The following is a 22,241-nucleotide window of genomic DNA, read 5'->3' as shown; positions in this document are numbered from 1 at the left end:
GAAGGAGCCACAGGTGAACGGCTGGGCCCTCTCCTTGCCCAGGTCTTCTGAGCGTGCACACACCCACATGCATGTGTGTGGTCTTCCTGAGTGTGCACATATCCATGTGCACATGTGCAGTCTTCCAGAACCCCGGGAGCATGTCAGGGCTTTTCAGAATCCCCTGTGGTCACCTAGTTTGGCCAGGCTCCTTTGCCCTAATTGAGATCACAGCCTTGGGCAGCTCCAATGAGCATGATCCCAGCCATCTGCTATTTTTTATGCTGCCCTGGGAACGAGGCTTTTCCAGGGAGCTTCACGACCAGTCGAAGGACTGACTGTGCTGTGGGGATGGGTTTGAACAGAGCCCCAAAGAGGCCAACCTCCTTCACTGACAGTGAAGCTGCTGGCTTTTCGCGGCTACACTCCATGGAGCTGGGGATGGGGGATGGGAGTAGCCCCAAATTACAACACCACAGATCCCATGTTCGTTACCAAGGTCCAGTTTCCCTTGAATAAATGCTTTTCAGTTTTTTCTGCCTCTGGTTAATGTTCACACTCTGGGATAATTGATTTGAAAGTTTCATCAGTGTCTTTACTGCTTTTTAGGGGGTGCTCTCTCACTGAGGTCCTCTCTCCACCATTTTGGAAGTCCTGCCTGTCTTCCAGTCCTTCTTGGGTCATCAAAAGTGCCTCTGTTAATAACCAGAGATTCTCTGATGAAGAAAAAAATATACCACACTTCTCTTTGGCTTGCAAGGCCAATTCATACTTGAAAGCTAGACTTCTGAGCAGGAGTCTTTGCTCACTACATCTCTAGTGGGTTAAAAAAAAAAAAGCTCAATAACACAGCTCAACCTTGAGAGTAGAGAGACAGTGTTGAAATCAGGGCTGGCGGATCAAGGTGGTGTCCCTGGTCCCGTCACTCATCAGCTGTGTCCTGAGCAGGTCGAGTGACATTTCTCTCTAAGCTTCAGCCTCCGTCTTTGTCAGCTGGGGCTGAATCGGCAGTTTTGTCCACTCACAGGTTTGCTGTGAGGCTGAATATGTCAACAGAGACTATATGTAAAAGTCATTCTGGAAAGAGCCAAAGGCCACACACAGGTACTATTTTCGCCATTTGGGTTTTCTGTGTGCTGGTAATGATGTGTCAGGTTGGACTGGGAACAATCTTCTCAGCTCTGACGGGAAGATGGTTACTCCAATACCAATTACCACGTCTTCTCTGCCTGGACGTGATGGACGGCTGTACCAGGCACTCTCTGTCCCTCAGGAATCCATATGAAGAGGGCACTCTTGAATCAGGGGTCACTTAGAAGTGCCACGCCACTGACCCTGTGCATGGCGCTCCAGGGCAGGGCCGCCACGCGCCTGGCTGCTGTCGTGGAAACACAGGCGCCCCGCAGAGCGAGTCGTAGCCCTCTGTGGCCCTGGTCACCACTCTCCCCAAAGAGACGCCAAGCCCTGATGGTCCATCATCACCTGGGCTTTTGAATGTGGCTCCTGTGCTTCTGGACACCTTTCCTTCTGGCTTCGTGCTCTGGTGAACACAATACAGCCGTGTGCTATGTGCTGGCTCGCAGATCTGAGAGGATCTGTCAGGTGTGCTCGTTCTTCAGCGAGAAAGCGCTTTGAAATGTATGGCATCAGAGAGGGAAAACGCAGAGACCAGGCCAAGGTTGTGCAACCTGGTCTGAAACGGAGACGGAGCTGATTAAATCCCCCTGGAAAGATGCTCGCCTCTGCAGAAGTATTGCCACACTGGAAAACCGCGTCACAGTCCTGACGCACTCACTTGCCAACACTCTCCCACCCTCACAGCCTGCCCGAGACTGGAGACGACGTACCACAAGGAGCCCGAGTGCCCTGCATGCAGCCAGGTCTGAGCGCCAGCTTCCGTCGCCAGTGTTTCCGGCACCAAGTAGACCTAAGTGGTTCTGGTTCCACAAGACCTTTCTAGCTCTTCCCTCCACTTTCTCCCCTGTTTCTTTCCCTCCAATTAAGAACGTCAAACAGCTCTCCCATCTACAGAAGGAAATCAGCTAAGACCTAGGATTAAGGGAGAAGGTGAATATTAGCTGAAAGCAAACCACCAAATTCCCCTCCAAGTGCACAGAAGATAACTGGGCTGGAGAAGACTTGATTGGAAAGTCAAAGCAGTCCACGCTTCTAGCTAGCGTCTACCTCCTGCAACCGAGAGGCGCCCCGAACCTCGGACACCTAAGCTGCAGTGTCATACGAGCTGCAGGAGACTCTCAACGTCCTAGCCTAGCAAGCTGTGTCCCCGAGGCCAGAGGCAGTGCCCTATTTATAGAGGCCCTTACTCAGCGGACACCTCGGAGCAGTCCCTGCCTTCCCCTCCTCCTCCGCGAGAGTCAGATCCTAACGGCTGCTGCCCTGCAGCGTGGCCGCAGCAGCAGGCACACACCTCCCAGGGCGCAGCAGACGCGCAGTGCTCGAGCGCTGCCCGTGGCGGGCTGACAGTGGTCGACCGCTCCCGCCACGCACTGGTTGTCGCTCGGGTCCACCTGGTCGGGGACGAGGCGCAGACTTGCGCCCAAGCCCGCACACCGGTCTGACCCACTTGGAGGCACAGCAGCCCTGGAAGCTCAGCCCCGAGTCCCCGTGCACACGGACTCCGGCACCCGGGAGGCACGCACCGCCGGCGGGTGGGCAAAGTGGAAGTGAGTGGGCGGGGGCTCCGCTCCTCCGGGTGGCGGCTTCAGCCCTGACCCCGGTGGACTCCACCTCGGGAGATAGAGCCTGCAGGTCAGCACGCCACCAGCATCCACTGCCTCCGGTGGCACCCCAGGGGCCCGGACCTCAAGGACTGACCCTCAGGAACGGCGTGCACGGCTGAGTGCGTCCTCCCGCCCCCGGGGAGCAGCCCGCGTCTGCAGTGTCAACAAGCCCGTGCGGCTGATCTGCAAGGCAGGCTCTCTCCATCATCACCAGGCGCGGGGAAGGCCTCAGAGCCGGGCCCTGGGCCAGGTTAGCAAGACTTTCCATGAGGAAAGCGCCGCGTCCGCCCCCAGAGCGGCCCAGGCTCAGGGTAGAAGGGGGGACGCGGGGGACGCGCAGCCAGACGCGGGGCAGACACGGTCCTGGCCGCCTGCTCCACCTGCTTGCTGTTCTAATGCCATCTAGACTTGTGGAAACCCGAGAGCCCCTGCAGGGCACCGAAAGGGCCGACTGTGGCCGAGGCCGCAGGGTGGGCGGGTGGGCGGGGTCGACGCGGAGGGGCTGCTATGGTGGCAGACAAACCGACACTCCGGGAGCCATCGCTTGGGTCGCAAAGGGGGATCCTCATGTCAGCAAAACAGGGCCCCTTCACGTTAACGCTGGCTGGATAAGCTCTGCGAGCTTCAGGGACGTTCACAACGGCTTTCCGGCAGATGCACGCAAGCGGCACACAGGCTACCGTGCGTGTGCGTGTGAGCCGCCCGCACTCACACGCGTGTCGGTCAAGGACAACCCATCCCCCGGAGAGGGTGCTACTGTGTGGTCGTGCAGCTCAGCTCTGCGAGGGGCAGGTCCCAAAAGTCACACCTGGGAAATGGCTCACGTGTGGCTTTTATGACACATTTCACCTGCATTCAAAATAAGTGAGGCCCATAAAGCAAATTTTTTTTTTTTCCCGGTACGCGGGCCTCTCACTGTCGTGGCCTCTCCCGTCGCAGAGCACAGGCTCCAGATGCGCAGGCTCAGCGGCCATGGCTCACGGGCCCAGCCGCTCCGCGGCATGTGGGATCTTCCCGGACCGGGGCACGAACCCGTGTCCCCTGCATCGGCAGGCAGACTCTCAACCACGGAGCCACCAGGGAAGCCCCCATAGAGCTAATTTTTAAAAGAAAAGGTACGCCGTGGTACTGCCATGATTGAGAAGTCTGAATGGAGAGCCTAAATTTCACGAATATTGTTGAACTAAAGAATGAATTATAATTGGAACTATTTATGGGCAAGACACTTCTGAAACAAAACCGAAGAGTAGAAACAACTAAAAAAAAAAGAAACCCTATCAACAAGTTGGGGTTCGTTTGAGGCGAGTCCTCGTGCACTTGAACTGTTTCCTCGAGGTAAATGGAAACTTGGGACGTGCGTTAACCGTCCACATCTGGGGGGTCACTCCGCAGACCGAGCAGGTGGCGTCCCGCGTAAGGCACAGCTCCTTTGTGATCTCTAAATGATTCATTTACGTGCCCCAAATGCCCCAGGCTCTCTGGAGCTGGACATAATATCCTATTATTGCCTTTTTCATTCTACGTTCCTGGAAAGCAAAAAACCCAAATAAAAAACCAGAACACATGTGAAATAAGCTCTCACCCCTCACAGACCTGGCGCCATTAGCATCACAAACAAGCCCGAGGAACCCCAATTGCTCCCTGACTCAGAGTGGTTGCACCCACGAAGCAAGTAAGGGCCAGAGTCACTGCAGCCTCGGCTCCTATCAGCCTCTGAGAGCCCTGAGGGCGGGAGTGGTGAGGGGTGAGGCCAGGCGGGATGTTACCTAACCTGTCACCTTGGGGTCGGGACGCGCAATGGCTCTGCGTGCCTGCAAGTGACATGGGGCTGAGTTCGCTGTGTGAGCCGTGGTGCATGGCTGGTCCCTCCTGCCCCGGGGGAACGGCGCCACGGCTCTCGGGGCAAAGCCCAGGCGACATCAGGTCGTACCCGCCAGCGCCCCCCAGAACCAGCAACCCCGTCCTGCGGAGACAAGGCCTGGGGACGGGCCGCCCCCTCCCTTCTCCGCCTGCGCCCCCCTCCTGGTCCTTGTTCCCTGGTCCCTGTCGTCGGCCACCCCAACTACTCGCCTCTCCCTGGGTGTAAGTGACAACGATGAAGGCTTTGCCTTTTACCGTCAAGGTCACTTAAAACCGGCGTCTAGTTTTCTGATTTAGTTTTTCGCCCTCGTCTCCATTTTCTCTTCTCTGCCCTTCCTGGGCTGGGCTGCCAATTAAAACCCAGACATACAAGGAAAGTCGCGTGTGTCTTGGAGTGAGGCCGATGACCCCCTGCCCGGGCCCCCTTCCAGACCTTTCACAGGGGCCTCTTTTCTAAATCAGGGGTCGGCCCGGCCGACCGGCTCCCTCTCCCACCGGCCTCGGGGGCCGCACTCTGCACACAGCCCTCGAGGCACGCCATCCTCCGCCCCAGAACACGCGGGAGTGTGGACATCGTCCCTCTTGACAAACTAACTTTCAAACCCCTCAACCACAAACGTTTAACGGTGGGGCCGGCCAAGGATCAGGTCACTGGTGCCAACTCAAGGCGTCCAAGCTGTACAGGAACCTCAGGGGCCCACACCCACCCCACGACACCGGCGTACCCCTCCCACCATCCCCGTCAGCAGGGACCAGTAAGAACCCGCCCCAGAGCCCCTCAGCATCTGGGCCGGGGAGGATGGGGGTTCAGGTCACCACGCCCACCATGTGGGCCTTTATCCTGCACTAGTCAGTCTTTCGAGGACTCACGAGGGACTGACCTGTGTCTACGTCACAGCTCCTGTGAGCAAGTGAGCAGGCGGGTCCCAGGCGGAGGAACCAAGGTGAGCACGGAGATGTGGCCTTACGGTCCCTCCAAGAGCCCCCCGGCACGCAGCTGACAGCTCCGGCCACCCTCTCACGAGGACAGACGTGCTTTCTGCTGCTTCCACTACAAGACTTCTAGCAAGAGCTGGGCCCCTTCTGTACTCTAACTGCCTGTGGACGCGGGGAGTCTTCAGCCGCTCAGACAGAGCAATAAACACTTGAGCTGCTTTCCTGAGCGGGGACGGATGCCTGACCGGAGACGGATGCCTGACCGGAAGGTGTGTGGTTCCAACTCCAGGAGAGAAGCCCCATAGCCTTAGTTTTCGGTGGCCACTTCCAGGGCCGTTCCTCCAGGCTGTGTGCTCAGACCGACCCCGTGGGCCCGAGAGCCCCACCGCAGGGAAGCCAGGCTCGTGCGAGGCCGCCTCCCAGCCACGCAGCGTGTGCACCCGAGGCCTCCCTCCACCTCGGGGGTCTCCCTCTGGGAAAGACTGCTCGGGAGGGGGACGCTGGGTGCAGCGTCCACGCAGGGGATGTCCACCCACAGGGACGTGTCGGGGCCACTCTGCCCGGGGCCAGGGCAGCGTTTACTCTTTGCCGCTCAGGGCTGCACCCTGGCGTGGCTTTAACTGGGGACAAGCAGGGTGGCACCGAAATGCCACGCGTGGGGGTGGTGTGAAGATACATGCACGTTCACGGACACGTGTGCACCGCTTTCTGGCAAAGCCTCACACCGTGACCCCAATCCTGACCAAGGAAACCGACGTCACTTTGCTGTCGTGGCCAAAACCGAAAGGCTGCGTTGACAGCTGGCCCGGGTGATGGACACTGAGTAGAAACCAGGGCCCACAAGGATCCTTTTGGGACAGAGTCCCTAGAGCTGCTGTCCCAGGAGTGGCCACAGGTGCCCCCGGGGCCCCCTGCTCGCCGCCCCACCTGACGCTCAGGTGCAGGCAGGCCTGGAGCACAGGGGTCTTCCTGCTGGTGAAACCCCGGCTGCAGCCCCCAGCCCAGCAACAGGGCTTGGCTGTTGGCTTGGCTACCCCAGGCCTTGGGGTCTCACAGGTCCCTGTCTACTCGGGGGGCAGTGAGGGCCCTCCCAGGGCCTCCCCTGCTCTTTCCTGACTCAAGGCCACGCGCTTTCAGGTGTTCTTCTTCTGTAAATGCTCACCCTCAAAGCAGGCGACCCATCTGTAGGGTGTGCTGGTGGGATCCTAGAGAGGCCAGGGTCCCTCCCTCCCACCCTCAGAAGTGCTTTCAGAGGCACCGCCCAGAGTTCAGGGGCTCTTCCCTTGAGGACCACGTTCTGGGCCCTCGGCAACTTTAGGGGCTTGGTCACGGCCCAGGAGGTGCCAGGCTCACTTAACCAGACCCCTGCGCTCACAATGGGACCGGGACGGCGGTCAGGACGGAGGGAGGCCCGGCTCCCCACCCCCGCTCACCCTGGCACCTGCAGCGAGAACAGACTCTGCCTTTGACCCCAGGATCCAGCCGAGGTGGCCCCTGTGTCTGAGATTGGACGCTGGCCCTCACGTCTGCTTTGCGTCAGCAAGTTCCGCTGTGGTCCTGCTGGAATCTGGGCGGGGGTCGCAGAAGGCGCCCGTCTCCCTCCTCCAGGCCCTGCCCCGCCTCACAGCTTTCGGGTGACAGCAGACGGCTGGGCTTGGGCCCCCGTCCCCCACGGGCTCTCCCGGGCCTCCACCCGCTGATGGCGCTTGCCTGCCCGCTGTTTTCAGGGCACACGTGTGGTCCCGGGGCCCCTCAGGCAGAGGTTCTGAGACCAGCCCAGTGCGGCTTCCCCTGGGGGACGGGTTCTCTCTGCCTTGTTCCAGGCTGGCTTTGTGTGCCCACACGGATGGACCATCCACGCAGGGCCCACGAGAGCACCAGTGACCTCTTACCCACCAGATCACGGGGCCCCTGGCACCTTTTCCCAAAGGAAAGAGAAAAAAATCTTTCGACGAGGTGCCTTCTGCTCTCATTTTATAGGAAGACCTTAGGGCTCAGATTTTTACACAAATTAGCCTGACTGCAGGTGTCTCAAGGACGCCTGGTTTCCAAATCACCCTGAACGCGTCTCCATGGAGTCTGGGTGCCGTGCTGGGGCCTGCGCCCCGGTCCAGGGAGCCACCGGCTCCTCATCGTCTGATCACTGAGCTTCCGACAAGCCTGTCACGTGCTTAAAGTGTTTTCACGAGCTGAACAGGGTGCAAGTCGCTCACTTTCAGCTGCGCGAATACGTAAAAACAGTTTACGCAACTAGAGAAGCGGTTCAGACACTAGGAATCAAGAAGCTGGAGCCGCGGCCGAGCCTAGGGCGGTCTCGCCTCCTAACAGGGCATGTCAGCGCCCGGGGGCGCCGTGCTCCACGCGGCCAGGGCCGGCACACCCGGGCGCCCCGAGCTCTCCCTGTGTCACCCCGCGGACAGGGTACCCGAGGGTCGACAGCCACAGGCCCCCACCGGGCAGAGCTGCGCGACCCCGCTGGCTGGTGGCAACACTGCTGGCCACCAGGGGCCACTGAGGGCGGCAGGAGCGTCCCGCAGGACACACGCCAGGCGCGCCCTAGCTGGGCGGCTGGTGCACGCACCCCTCCTGCCGCAGCGGACCCACGGTGCCGGGCTGGCTGCGCGCCTGCCCGCGAGCACTTACCGTCGTCCAGGTCCAGCGGGTCCAGCTCCTGAGGCTCTCGCTTGACCGTTACGGGAATGGGGGCCAGACTATGATTACTGTCCTCACGCACCTCGGGCGCTGGCAGGGGCCGGGCGGCTGCAGGCTCGCTGCTCGGAACCTCGGACGGCTGGTGCTGCTGGTGGCCCGTCCCAGGGGGGCGCACGGGGCCGCAGGGCTGCAGGCGGGTCGGCTCTTGGGTCACGGGCGGCAGCGGAGAGGAGGGACTGTGGGGACAGAGCGCTGGCCGGCACCCCGGGGAGCAGCTACCACTTGACGGCGGACTCACCTGTGGCTGCAGCGGGGCGGGGGGCGGCGGCTGGGGGGGCCCGGGAGGCACGCCCGCGGGTCTCGGCGCCTCCTGGCCGGCGAGGACCCCGCCAACTGGCCGCGGAAGTCCGAGGGGGCCGTGGCCCAGGCCGGCTGTGGCCGGGCCGTAGGGGGCGCAGGAGAGGTCGTGGAGCTCGGGGCTGGCGCTGCTCTGTGGACGGGGCGGGAAGCCGGGCGCGAGGCAGGAGCCCGGGTCGGGCGGCAGGGCGAGCGGCTGGCCGTAGCAGGGCTTGGGGAGCGGGCTCAGGCCCTGGCTCATTGGTCCACAGGTGAGGGCAGGCTCGTAATCATCACTGGGCTCCGTTTTTATGATTGGAACTGTGAGAAAGAAAAAAAGTTAAATAAACACGAGCTGTGGATGGGAGCCGCGGGGCGGGCCTGTGGCTAGGATACCCTCCGAAAACAAACAGCGCTTTGACTGAGTCCCTGTGTGTCTCCTGCCTGGTTCTCCCACCCAATTAAAAAGAGGGTGTGAGTCATCGGCTCCAGAAAGCTGCAGCTGGTTCTCATACCGAGAGCACTGTTTTCCTTGGAATCTCCCCCAGCACTAATGTGCTATAAAAATCCATTCGCAAACTGCAGGAGAAGCCTTGGACCCAAGGGCCCGTGGATTTGTAGTAATCAAAGGGAAATTTTTAACTTGGATGTACTACTGCATTTCTGCTGCTACTGACGCCCTATCTGATAAATGTCTGACATTTGGTGAACTTGAACAGTAAGATGGCGTTTGGAAGTCAGTAAAAATCTGACAGAAAAGATGAGTGTCCATTTGCTGTAGGAGAGAAAACAGTTCCACTCGAGCAAATATGCCATCCCTCCCTCTTGCTGCTTCGTTTCCACTGGAGACGACACACCACCAGCGATCACGCAGCTCCCGGGGCAGAGCCGGAAGCCCCCAGACGGCTTCCAGACCACTGCCCCGTCCACCCCTCGCTAGGAAGCCGGCGGTGCAGAGAACCCGGCTGGGAGGAGGGCATGATGGGGACTGGAGGGTCCCTTTCACTCCCCCCCAGGCCGTGGGCCAGACCAGGCGCCGAGAGGGCCGGGGAGACGGTGAGCAGATGTGCCGTGGGGTCTGCACAGGGGCTTGGGCTCCGCTCCCGCCCTTGCTTACTTCCTGTGTCCCGTTTTCTTGTTGGTTCCTGCCTCTTACACCAGTTTACAGGAGACATCCCGGTGGTCAAATTATCCCGAGAGCGACTGGTAAGAGTGCAGTTAAATGCAGAACAGATGCCCAGCGCTGCCGCAGCAAACGCAGGATGGGTAATGAGCTGTCATCAGATCTCTCCTAATCATATTTTCACCTCTTCGTGTGTGTGCTGCTGGATTCCTGGCGGCCGGGGCAGCCACACGGAGGGAACGCCCCTCGCCATCCCAGCCTCCTCCTTAAGTAAATAAAGATTCTCTCCCAAACGTAGCTTTGCTTTAACAAAGGTCTCAAGCCAGCAAGGATGCACATCGCTTCTGTAACAGCCGGGCGCCTGTGAATCCACAGCAGCCGTGACTAGGAAGACAGCCTCTCGTGAAGCCTGTCCGCAGGGGCCCCTGCAGCACGGTAGCCACATGGCTGGGACCCAGGTGACACTCCAGACCCACTGATGCAGGAGCACATAGCTCCGCTTAGCATCTCCAGGCCCTGGGCTTTCGACTCAGGGTTCCCAGAGAAGCCGTTTCCTTTAGTTTCGCCCTCACTGTGCCAACCTCCCAGGCCCTGCTTCCAGTCATTCTTCCCGCATCTGACGTGTCTGCACACTGGGCAGGGAGGCGCCTGGTCCCCGGGTGGCGCTGACAGCTGGAGGGCAGGGAGGAAACACGCGGGGGATGGTCATCGCGGGGCCGCCGCGCTAAGTCTCCCTGCTGCCTGCAGGCCAAGCCACGGTCGGCCACTCGCTGTCTCTGAAGTCACGTCGGGCCGAGAGCTGCGAGGCCTTAGGCCTGCGCCGTAGGGCGCGGTGCCTTGGATGCCCAGAGCCCGGTGTGCCCAGCATTGTTGGACAGGACGCACCCAGCACAGCGGGTGTGGGCAGTGCAGGCGGGGGCTGGTGAGCCCGCGGAGGGCGCACGGGGCGTCCTCACCCCGGGTGCTCTGTCGGGGGTGTGGGCTGGCTTCCCTCAGCCAGGCCGACTCCCCACAGGGCCTGGCCTGCCCCGGTGCCCACACTCACCGTCCTTTGCTGGGGAAGGGACCTCTCTCCCTCTCTCTCTCACAGCCAGCTAGGGCTCTGCATGAGGCACTCGAGTCCCCGCAGGACTGGATTCCAGGGAAAGTGTCACTGGCTGCCGGCAGGACACTGAGAAGGGCCGCTGTCCACTGTCCTCAGGTGGCACTGATCTCCGTGTGGCTCACACATTGGGGAAACGCCCGCAGGTCCCGGCAGCAGCCGTGTGTCTCTCGTGGCTCCGAGGGCTTCCTCCGCCGCAAGGGTGTGAAGATTCCCCACGTGAACGTGCCCTGATGCAGGGACCACAGGCCCCAGGGGAGGGGCCGGCACTTGGTACAGGGGCTGTTCACAGTCCAGGCCGGGCCCCCAGATTCGATGCGCCTGTGGCCCCGTGTCCCAGTGCGAGTGCAGAAGCACTTGTGGCTTCGTCAGGTGGCCCCTCAGGACCTAAGGGTCGCTCCCCTCCCAATCCGCACGCCTGTGGCAGCAGCTTCTGCAGCCCAGGTGTTCTTTTTTTAAAATTAATTAATTAATTTATTAATTTTTGGCTGCACTGGGTCTTCGTTGCTGCGTGCGGGCTTTCTCTAGTTGCAGCGAGCAGGGGCCACTCTTCCTTGCAGTGTGCGGGCTTCTCATTGCTGTGGCTTCTCTTGTGGAGCATGGGCTCTAGGCACGTGGGCTTCAGTAGTTGTGGCACGTGGGCTCAGTAGTTTTGGTGCAAGGGCTCTAGAACGCAGGCCCAGTAGTTGTGGCGCACAGGCTTAGGTGCTCCACAGCATGTGGGATCGCAGACCAGGGCTCGAACCCGTGTCCCCTGCATTGGCAGCCGGATTCTTAACCACTGTGCCACCAGGGAAGTCCCAGCCTGGGGTTTCTGCCGCGAGCACCAACCGGCTGGGGTCCCTGCGTGGAAGCCCACCTCAAGGAGGGGTCTCTGCTGGGTCCAAGCTCTGTATGCAGCCCAACATGGGCTCCTGCCCCGAGCTGGGCATCCCAGGGAGGCGGGCAGGGGGTACGGGAGCGGCCTGGGGCAGCCTTGACACAGATGCACGCCCTCACATTTCAGAGGACATGTGACGTGCCGCGCCCGCTTCCCGCTACAATGCCCAGGGTGTGAAGGTGGCCGTCAGTTCCAGCACAGGCAAGATGGCCTCTCCCAGGCGCAAGCGGCCCTGCCTCTGGTCCTACAGCCTCAGGCTCCAGGACGTGGCTCTGCAGACGGCACTGCGGAGCTGGGGGCAGCCTCCAACCAGAATCATCCAGAAACGGCCAGTGGGCACAGCTGTCACTAAAAACAGCCCCGACAAACCCATATGACCCGGTGGGGGAGGGGTGGATTCGAAAGCTGCTCGTGTGACCTGTGGCGTCCGGAATGGCAAGGGTTAAATTCTGCATCAGCGTGCTGAGTCTCAGAGCTCTGGACCTTAAGGAGATACGTGTCTAGCAGGTTAAGTTAAAGCCCTGCTGGGTGCCTCTCTCCTGCACTGGATTTTCAGCCAGGAACGAGGGCCAGCTCGCCCCTTTCGTCCAGGGTCCCCTGAACTCTTTAAAAACCCTCACCCTGTCTGCTCTGCCGGCTTTGGAGGTGCAGCCGGGAAACGGCCGTGGGCCTGATTTACATGCCACGTGGCCAGCCCAGGCCCCGCGATCCCGGGGGCTGGCGGAGGGCAGGAGCGATCGGGCGTCTGTGCTGCCGGCCGCTTCAATGTCTGTGGTTTACGACCTGTTTAAAGCTGCCCGGTGGCACCTGCGTTCACTCCTTCTTCGCCCTGGGGGTCTTTCTGGCAAAGTCTCAGCAAGACGATCTTGAGGGGCCTCTGTGGGCCAGACCCGGCCGAGGGTGCGAGGCGAGGGTTCAGGAAATGCATCACCTTCCCATGGCGTCGGGACCCACCGGATTCTTCCCACGGTCGGGTGGGACCCCTCCCCACCCCAGCCTCCGGGCCTTCGCGGGCACACGAGTCCTTGGTGACCTGGCCGAGCTGGGCCCCCTTGCTCAGCTCAGATGCCCTCCCCTGCATCTGCAGCCTCTCCGCACCCGGGCGGGGGCCGATCCCACCTCTGGAGGCCCCAGCACGAGGCCACCACTACGGGCTCCCTTTGGGCACAGACTCCTGTGCACTTAACGGAGATAATCCCCACCCTGCCTGCCCTGGGGGCTCCGCACAGCCCAAGAACGGTGACCAGGACAGAGACCCCAGTGCCTCGGCGCCAGGTGGGGGCAGTTCCAAGCAGACGTGGAGCAGACGCGGGGCCCGGGGCACACGGGCCCGCTACCCCCAGGACACCTACAGAGTCTAAACGCACCGAAAGCAGAGGGTGCCTCCCGCCTCCTCTGGGGACGAAGGGGACCTACCCGGTCGTGGGCCCGCCTGCTGGCCACCCAGTGGGATCGGGGAGGCCCAGGCAGGTCCGGCGCCTTTCCGGATCCCCTGCCAGACCCGCACCTCCTCGGGGTGGGCACTCTCCAGGTCCTCGCGGTTCACAGATGCGGCCGCGCTGCCGTGTCACTCACACGGCCAAGCAGCAAGCGTGAGCCCTGCTCTGTCCGCAGGGCGCGGGGTGGACATGTGGCCGCCCAGGCACGGCTGCCCCATCCCATCCGCACGCCCTCCCAACACCTCTCGGATCTCATCCATCCGTGGAAATCGGTGCCCACGTCCATACCCTGCCCTCCACCCAGGGGTTCAGTGGATCTTGCAAATGGCTACCCCTGACTGATTTAGTGGAAGATCAGACAAAGGCAGCAGAGACCCTCGGCTCACGGCCACTCGGCCCTGGGCCGGTACCAGGACCTGGGGCAGAACTGAGGCCTGGGGTCCTCAACTCGGCCTGACCCCCAGGATCCCACGTGGATGGAGAAGCCAGTGGGCAGTGTGACGCGACCCCTTCCGGGGAGCGGGGCTCACACCCTAGCCTGCCAGCCGGTACACAGAAGGACGCTGTCTCTCTTGGATCACGTGGTCACCTTCCCACCGTCCCCAGGCAGACAGGTAGAGCACAGCAGCCGTCGCGGGCTCCCCTCACACCTGTGCGCCTGGGGCTCATGCCCAGACCAGGACCCTCACACAAAGGAGGAGCTGGGTGTCCCCCACCACCTGAAGAGCAAGGTCCAGTGGTCCGACCACAGGATGCCCGTCCTCTGACCCAGGGGAGGCCAAGGCCGACTGCTTGGCAGCTGCTGGGGAGACATTTGGGCTTCGGCCCTCTTGAGTATCAGCACCACGGGAACCCAAACTTTACGCGCCTGTGACACAGCAAGCTCCCCTGTGATTCCCCGGAGCTCAGGGTTTTACAGACATTCATATCCCCAGCACTTCGCATGGCGTCCAGACGCAGGCGAATGAAGAATAAAGGTAAAACGGACGCAGAAAAGCAGGCACTCCTCCTACATGCACAGCTCGTGTCCTGCACGCACGGATGGACACACAGACGTGGCCACACCTGGGACGAGGGCGAACGTCTGCACTGCCCTCAGGTGGATGGACCCAGAGCCCCGGCAGGCACCTGCCGGCTGCGTGGCCCTGGGGCTGACCCCATGACCCCCAGGCCTCGGTTTTCCAGTTGTAACACAGTGGTGACGGCCACCTAAGAGGTGGTAAGGGACCCAACGTGGCGTGAGCCGTAAGGGCAGCGGCACCGAGCCTCCCCCGCAGGGGGACAGCGGTGCAGGGCCCTCCCTCTTCCCAACCCGCTGGCACAGGGAGCAGCGGGGCCAGGGCTCAGGCCTGGGGCCACAGCCCAGCTCTTTGGCCTCGGACAGGCCAGGGATGCTGCTGCCGACTGAACTGTCCCCCAGACGCGGGGGCTGAAGCCCTGACTCTGGGATGACCGTGTTTGGAAATGGGCCATTAGGAAAGGAGTCAGGTTCAGCGAGGTAGGCGGGGCCCTGAGGCCGCAGGGCTGTGGCCTTAAGAGGGAGAGAGAGTCTCGCTGAACATGGGGGACGTGGCGAGAAGGGGCTCCCGGACCCGGCGCTGCTTCCAGCAGCTGCCAGATTGTGAGTGTGCATCTCTGATTGGAAGCACCGCTGACCTGCAGAGACGTCTGGCGACATCACGGGCGCTGAGCACCCCCCGCAGGCGAGGACTCCCCCTGGGACCGACTCCCGCCCCTCCCACCAAGGCCTCAGCGGTTCGGCTCCGGCCACCGCCCTGTGCGGAAGAGGTTGCTCTGAGCCCCAGAGAACGAAGCTCAGACTGTCTTCTGTTTGTTACACAGCATTCGAGCCGTTGACACCAACGCAGGCAGGGTAGCTTCAGGGCACGACTTTTCTGAGGCAGGAAACGTGGTGACAGGAGCCACCTGCACCGCCGGCCCTCAGCAAGCGGGCACCCACATCTGCGTCCAAGGCCGAGAGGGGACGGGGGGCGGATGGACCGGTGGACGAGGGGACTCACAGACCCCACTGCCGCGTGACGGCAGGGACCGCGTTTCTTCCTTTGGGGACAAGCTCCTGCCCGCCCCCCACCACGGCACAGCCGGCACTTGCGCCAGGTCCTCGGGTTCCCAGAGGACAAGGCTCTGGGCGCACGGCAGGAACCTCCCGACTGAGACACCACAGACTCCGCCGAGACCCCACCTCCGCGGTGGCGGCAGTGCCCGCCAAGCCCGACGGGGTGGCCTGTCTTCTCTCAGGTCCTCCCCGTCTTTCTGGGGGCGCTGCCTGGCAGCCTCTGCGGGAGCATCGAGTGGACACCGGGAGACAGAGACCGAGGGCGCCCGGGCGGTGAGCGATGGCCGGCTTCACAGCTGTGTCGCACAGGCGGGGTGTGAGCAGGTGTGAGCGGGTGTGAGCGGGTGTGGCGGCCTCGCCATCTGTGGCGCCAGCCCTGTGGCTCCAGGGCCCTTACCCGGGGCTCCGGCTCCCCGCAGCAAGGCTGGCAACGGCCTTCGGGCAGAGCAGACCGCCGAGCCAGCAAACGCGCCGCTTGGACTTCACCCACTGTTGCCAGCGCTGTGTCCGAAGGGAACGTGATGCACTCTCCTGTGGTTTGACCTGAGCAGCTGCGCACCGCGGGCTGTGACTTGGCGGGGGGCCGTGCTGGGGTAACCCCCACGCCGCGCACTGTCGTGGGCAGGCGCTGGTCCCCGGGGGACGGGTCACCAGGTCTTCCCTCCGCAAGGCTGTGCTCAGGCTTCCTGGGGGTCGGCCTCACTCCCGACTCACGTTGCCTTTGCAGTCGGCGGCCTGTGGCCCTCAGGTATCTGATCAAAACCACCCCCCCTCGCTGTTCCGCCTCGGGTGATGGTCTCAGGGGGAGAGCCTTGGGTGTGGCCGCGCAGGCCTCCCGGCCCCGGACCCCCCGTGGAAAGGGCCCCCGCCTTCTTTCCCAGCAGTTCAGGCCCCACGATTCACCGCCCTCGTCCTACTGTGTTCCAAGCTCAAACCCCTCCCTGCGCATCCAAGGCCGCGTCGGGGGCCTCAGGCCGGTGTCAGTCAAGACGGTCGACGGCGTCGACCCCGTGGCGGCCTTCAGGGGGGAAGCCCCCTCCCCTTCCACGCCTGGACTCTCCTGCCACCGGGTCTGGACGCCTCACGGCGAGGCCAGTGGCGTGCGGACCAGACACACCGTGAGGAGCTCAGGCCCGCGGAGAGCGCTGCGGGGAAGGGCGGCTTCCAGACCCTCCCACGGGCCCAGCCCGGCCCTGACTCGTCCCTCCCGGGGGGCCCGGTGGGGGGCAGCCTATTCCCTGCCTCTCTGCGGCGGCAGGTTTAACGCGGAGAGAAATGAAAACATCGGTCCCTCGTCCTCCTGCTGGAACAGCGAGAGCGCCCGTCAAACTGGGAATTTACGGACAGCGGCCTCCGGGACGCGGGAGTCCCCAGGAGAAGGCGCATCACAGCGCCTGCACGAGCCCGACGCGCACAGCTGTGCACCGTCCCCCTCCAACACACGCTCACCGCCACGCGGTTGCCATGCCACTGAGCCGACTCAGGAAGGTTCCAGAAGGCCCACGGGCAGCGGCCGTGCCACCGGCCACAGCGGGCGCCCCATTCCGGCCTCCGCCGGCCTGCACCGGGACCCACGCGGCTCCCCTCAGCCTCCAGGTGGGCTTCAGGCCCAGGATTGACACCCCCAGGGCCTCCGTGGCTGACTCTGGTGAAGCTCCAGGACCCTCACCCTGAGCAACAGGGGGGCAGGGGGCCCGGTGCCACCGCAGGCACTCCCGGGAACCAGCTAGAAACATCTCAGGGGAAGAGACAGACCCTCCAGACCCAAAATCTGTCATGACTGACTTCTTCATTTTAGGAACATGCTGACTTTGGCCCGTGACTCTGAAGTCATTAGCTGGGATTCCCCCCTAGTGTGTGAGCTGCCGCCCCTGCCTGCTCGTCCCGGGGTCACTGGGCAGCGTCGGAAACGGGAGCCCTGGGGACACAGCCAGGGTGGACGCCGTCGTCCCCCCGAACCCAGGGGCCGCTCCCCGCAGAGCAGGCTGCTTTCCCTCTTTAACTGGGGCTGTTTCCCCGGGGTCTCGGCCTCGTGACAGGTACCAGGGCCCCTCAGCTCACAGCGCTGGAGAGAGCGGACGCTTTCTCTCAGGAGATTGCGGTTAAACCCAGACAGCGACAAACAAGAAACCGAGGAAGACCTCCGTGGCTGCACGTGGGTGGGTCCGTGGCCCCTCCTGCAACTGCCCGGCTGTGTTCTCTGCTCTGCCTTTGACCTTCCCGCCAGGAACCCCCGCTGTACGCACTCTGCTCGCTCAGGGCGTCCTACACGCACCTGGAGCCTTGCCCCCAAACACGGCCCCCAGAGACGGGGAGGGGCCCAAGCTGCCCAGGCCCCGTGCAGACCCGCAGCCGGGCTTCCTTCCAGTTTGAACAACAGACACTAACTCGATACGTCAGACGGCGGGCGACGGCGTGGTAGGGCTCTCTGCGGCGGAGGCTTCGGGGGGTAAGGACAGGCCGAGGCCAGCCGTGGGAAGGAGGTGACAGAGGCGGCCCGGCCCACGAGGTGGCCCGGCCCACCTGGCCCCTAACCAACACCACCTGCTCAGCCATGTGAAGACTCAGCCCGAAGCTGCGGGGGGCAGAAGCGACCGCGAGAAAAAACACCAAACCTAAAACTGGAAGCTCGAGTTCCGGTCTTTCACTGGTCCATTTATTTTTTAAAAAAGAAAAGCACAGAAGGACGGTCCCCACGATCCGGGCACGGAGTCAGGGCCGGCTGGGGTCCCCGCTCCCAGGGAGCTCACAGTCCAGCGGGGTGTGGGTGATCACAGCCCCACGGGGCACGGCCACCCAGGAAGGCAGGGCAGGGCCGGGGCTCTCGGGCATGGGTGGCACGGACCCCTCGACCCCCTGGGGGTGGGGCAGAATTCCAGGAGAGAAGTGAAGGGAGGCCGGCGCCTGATGAAGGCAGCACAGGCCACAGAGAGCAGACAGCCGTGCTCGGATGGATGGGTGGATGGACGGACGGCTCTGTGGGCGGGGCTGGGTCACCAGCTCGAGGGACCGGGGGGTGTCCGGGTGACGGTCCACAGAGCCTGAGTGATGGGTGTGCTGGGCCGACACGGGGGTGATGGGGTGCGGAGTGGGAGGGCAGGTCAGCCCCTGGTGGGAGGGAGCCTGCAGGACTGAGCGGCAGCTGTAGGGTTAGGGGGAGATGGTGGCCCCTCGGCAGCCCTGCCCCAGGAGCTCAGCGACGTGTCTCTGGGGGCCTCGGGACCCCACATGAAAGGGGGGCCCGGTTTGCGCGCAGACCCCCTCCCTCTGACTGGGGGCGTCTGTGTTAAGCGGGAGGTGAACTTCGAGCAGGAACTGCAGGAAACGACGTTCGAGCTGATTTCTAAACTGCTTTAGAAAGTAATTTTTCTTTATAAGCCTAGGTTTTCTTTAAAGCATTCAATTTTTAGTCAACCATGCTTGAATTTTAATTAGGACACGATCGTTACATTTCCAAACAAAGACTGAGTATTTTCTGCTGTAAGGAATGTAGTACCATATCCACGAACAGGCAGGATCGGTGAGCAGTGCGCAGTACCCGTCACAGAAGTCCCAGAGGGGCCCCAGAGCGGGAGGGCGAACGTGCTCCCCACAGACGGCCCCACGGCAACGCGCACTCCTGCAGGTCTGCTCACATACATGCTCGTGACGTGATGAGCACGAGACCACGTGGTTCGAGCCTGGAGAGGCATGGCTAGCGTTTGCCCGAAAAACAGCTGACTCTATTTGCTATCCCCTCGGGTTTTCCAGGGCTTTCTATTACCTAGTCTATCGTACGTGACATTTCACACTAGGAGAAGACCGGAGCCTTCAAAAACATCTTGATTTTACTAAGATGATGACATGGCTGCTTTTGCAATTAGTCCTAGTGCATGGTTTCCCTCCTAGGTTGTATGAATCTCAAGTTTTTAAAACAGAAGTCACAGTATAACAAGATTGTTGGCACCGCTGTGCTTACATGACACAACTGAATCAGGACGCGGCCCTCTCCGGACACACACCCTTGCCGGCCTGGAGGAGGGCGGCATGGGCCCCAGGCGCCAGGTCTCAGGTCTGAGCAACGCCGGGAAACAACTTTCTACTAGTTCAGGGGCGAAACAACACACGATGCTGTTCTCCTTCAGAAAACAGCCTGAAAAGTGGAGAAGGTAAACAGGTCTTTTTCAGGCCAAGAAACCATCCTCAGAGTGTGTGAGCGGACAGCCTGAACGAGGTGCTTTTTGGTTGAGTCAAGGGTGTTTGGGAGTGAAAGCCTCCTGGTCACCGGAGATGCAATTATCCAACCAAGAGTTTTCTGTGGGACGTTAGCTCGAGGACAGAAATCATCACCGTCATTTAATGATCACACCAACCACCAGCCTTCAGGCTTCATACAAGGGTTTATTTCTAAAGGCACCTGCAAAATCATTGTAACTATTTGCTTCTCCGCTTTAAACATCTCTAGAATTTAAACTCACACCAAGGCCACATCAGCTTCTGTGTACAGAAGAGCTGCACCTTTTCTCCCCCTTGGCGGTTGTATATCTGCAAGCAGTCCGCAAAATAATCAGGAATTATCCCCAAATGCAGCCCCCAGCCCCAAGAGTAATAAAGGAAAATACACTGAAAGCTTCACTTTTCTTTGGAAGGAACCGATGACGTGATCTTGCTAACAGGACGGTAACGGCTCGGGCGTACAGCGCGACCACACGGTTTGAAGCCACCACGTGTCAGGGTTCCCGATTTCCTTTTAGGAAAAGCACCCCGCGGGTTCGTTCGCAGCGTTTAGGGTTAGAAAGAGAGCGTTACCATTGGCGGGCAGGTAGGTGAAGTGCTGGTACTGGCTCCGCTTCCTCTTCCCGTTGCAGACGTAGAAGTTGACTTGGACGGGGCTGGTTATCCTCTGGTTGCGAAAAGCCGGGATCTCGACCACCAGCGAATTCTAGTGAGAAAGTGGCAGAAGTCGGGGGGGTGAGCATCTCGCAAACGCAGAGACAGACCCAGGCCCTCCCGGAGTGTGAAACACACGGCGGGTTTTCCCTTCAGAGAGGCCACCCTGAGAGCCTGCAGGGACCCTGATTCCGCCCAGCAGAGCCGGAAGGTGGGCTGAGGGTGTGTGCGAGGTAGGGAGGAGGGGGCTTCACCTAAGATGCCACCGACTCGGCCCAGGAGAGAAGCCGTGAGCACAGATGCTAACAGCGGGCCAGCTATCGGGCAGGCAAGTCTCCACGAGACCCCACGCCCCTCTGCCCCCAAGCCAAGGCGTGACCTTCAGAAAACAGCCCACGTTCGCCGACTTGGAGCTCCTGGTGAAGCCGGGAGCACCAGTTCAGGTAACTGGCAGCGAAGACCCAGGGGAAGTGCTCGCTGGAGACGTTCTGTGCCAACGGCCCAAAGCCCAAGCCGTGACCCTCTCAAATCGAAGGGGACAGGAGAGTCGGACTCAGTGAACTTGGGAGGGGCGGACAGTCAGGCACGGGGGGTTCAGGGCGGCTTGTGGAAGCTGCTGTTACCTTTCCATGTTTTAAATGAGAAGTCAGCAACACGTGTACAAAACTGTGCCCTTTCAAGTACAGATATAAACACAGGTCGCCGCGGGGCAGCGTGCGTGTGGGAGAAGGAAGCAGGCTGGGGTCCGTGTGCGGAGACGGGGCGTCCACGTGGGGGCCTGCCCTTGGCGCCGAAGAGGTGCCTTTGATTTAGGGAGTGGGGAGCGAGACTTTACATCCAGAAAGTTTCTTCAAGGTTTTCTGTCATATGATTTCGGTTAACAAGTAGGAAAATGTATAAGAAAAATCCATGGCATCCCTTTTTTTTTTTAATTAGAGTAACTGTAGCCTGTTACCCAATTTAACAGCAAAATTGATTGAATCCTGTTAATAATGAAATCTGAAGAATGTTTAACCAAAACTGAGGAGAACTTCAGGGCAACCTCTTCCCTTTCCAGGTGAAGAAATGGGGCTCAGAAGCCTGCTGCTGAGGGCACACGAGTGGCAGGGCCGGAGGGGCTGGGACCCGGGCTGCAGCCCCCTCTGGGCTCCGTCCCCTGGGGCCACACTTGGGTCAGGCAACGTGTCCCTGTTGTTCTAACAGCTTCATTCCATTTGGAAGAAGCCACAAGCACGCAAGTCTCCTGCCTGAGCAAAGGAACCCCAAGGGGACGGACCCAGTGGAGCTGAGGGTGTGTGCCCGGCCAGACCCCAGCTGCGCAGCCCGTGTTCGGGAGCCCGGCTGTGGCCCGACGGGGCTGGGTTTCTGCCTGGGCTCTGCCATCTCGGAGTCTTAGCTCCACCACCTGCACAGGGAACCGGAAGAGAAAGACACTCCTCGGGGGCTGTTTTCTGAGGATTCAATGATATGAGGAGACCCTGCAGGTGATGCTGGCACCCGGCACACAGCTGGTGCTCCATGATGGCAGACACGGCAGTCCACGGTGACCGGAGCCCGATCTCTACAGAAGGAACCAGGACAAGAGACAGAAAGGAAGAGGGTTTGCCTAAGCCGAGGCCAGAAGCAAAGCGGGGAGGCATCAGCAGGAGCGGCTGCAGGAAGCACCGGGATGTGTCGGCAGGGCAAGGAGCCTCGCGCAGGTTCCCCGTCGTGCGGTCGGCTTCTGTCAGTTCTAGGAGGCTGGAGGCTTGTGTTTTGATGTGGGCACAGACTGATAAGCTAGACAAACTATGAGATTTTGTGACAAAGTTCTGTCCCCATGGGAGCACTAATGTTAAATACACAGTAAGGTAGAGGTGGGAGGGAAAATGCAGTGACAGGAAAACCTGTCACGACAGGAACAGAGTAAGGGTTACAAACGGCACTCAGTACATCCATGTCACCTGCTTTAAGAACACCCGCTGTCTGGGGGCTTCCCTGGTGGCGCAGTGGTTAAGGATCCACCTGCCAGTGCAGGGGACATGGGTTCGATCCCTGGTCCGGGAAGATCCCACAGGCCGTGGAGCAACTAAGCCCGCGAGCCACAGTTACTGAACCCCACGTGCCTAGAGCCCGTGAGCCACAAGAGAAGCCACCGCAACGAGAAGCCCATGCACCACAACCAAGATTAGCTCCCGCTCACCGCAACTAGAGAGAAGCCCGTGCACAGCAACAAAGACCCAATACGGCCCAAAATAAATAAATAAA

General features: G+C 61.1%; 1 protein-coding gene across 5 annotated transcripts in view; it reads right to left on the bottom strand.

Annotated features, from left to right (window-relative positions):
• The window catches only part of NFATC1 (nuclear factor of activated T cells 1), a gene marked incomplete at both ends in the record, with an annotated part of 100,798 nt that overhangs the window by 20,159 nt on the left and 58,398 nt on the right, over positions 1-22,241 (bottom strand). For 3 of the 5 annotated variants that reach the window (XM_079717388.1, XM_079717389.1, XM_079717390.1), the window contains 2 exons: positions 8,160-8,825; positions 19,914-20,046. In XM_079717388.1, the coding sequence (XP_079573514.1) occupies positions 8,160-8,825; positions 19,914-20,046 (799 nt within the window). The remainder of the gene's footprint in view (positions 1-8,159; positions 8,826-19,913; positions 20,047-22,241) is intronic. The other 2 variants (XM_079717391.1, XM_079717392.1) reach the window with 1 other exon arrangement.

This window comes from Hyperoodon ampullatus (genome assembly GCF_949752795.1).
Source record: "Hyperoodon ampullatus genome assembly, chromosome: 13".
Classification (NCBI taxonomy): Eukaryota; Metazoa; Chordata; class Mammalia; order Artiodactyla; family Ziphiidae; genus Hyperoodon; species Hyperoodon ampullatus.
Note: the sequence above shows the minus strand (reverse complement) of the source record. Positions and strands in the feature narration are given on the sequence as shown.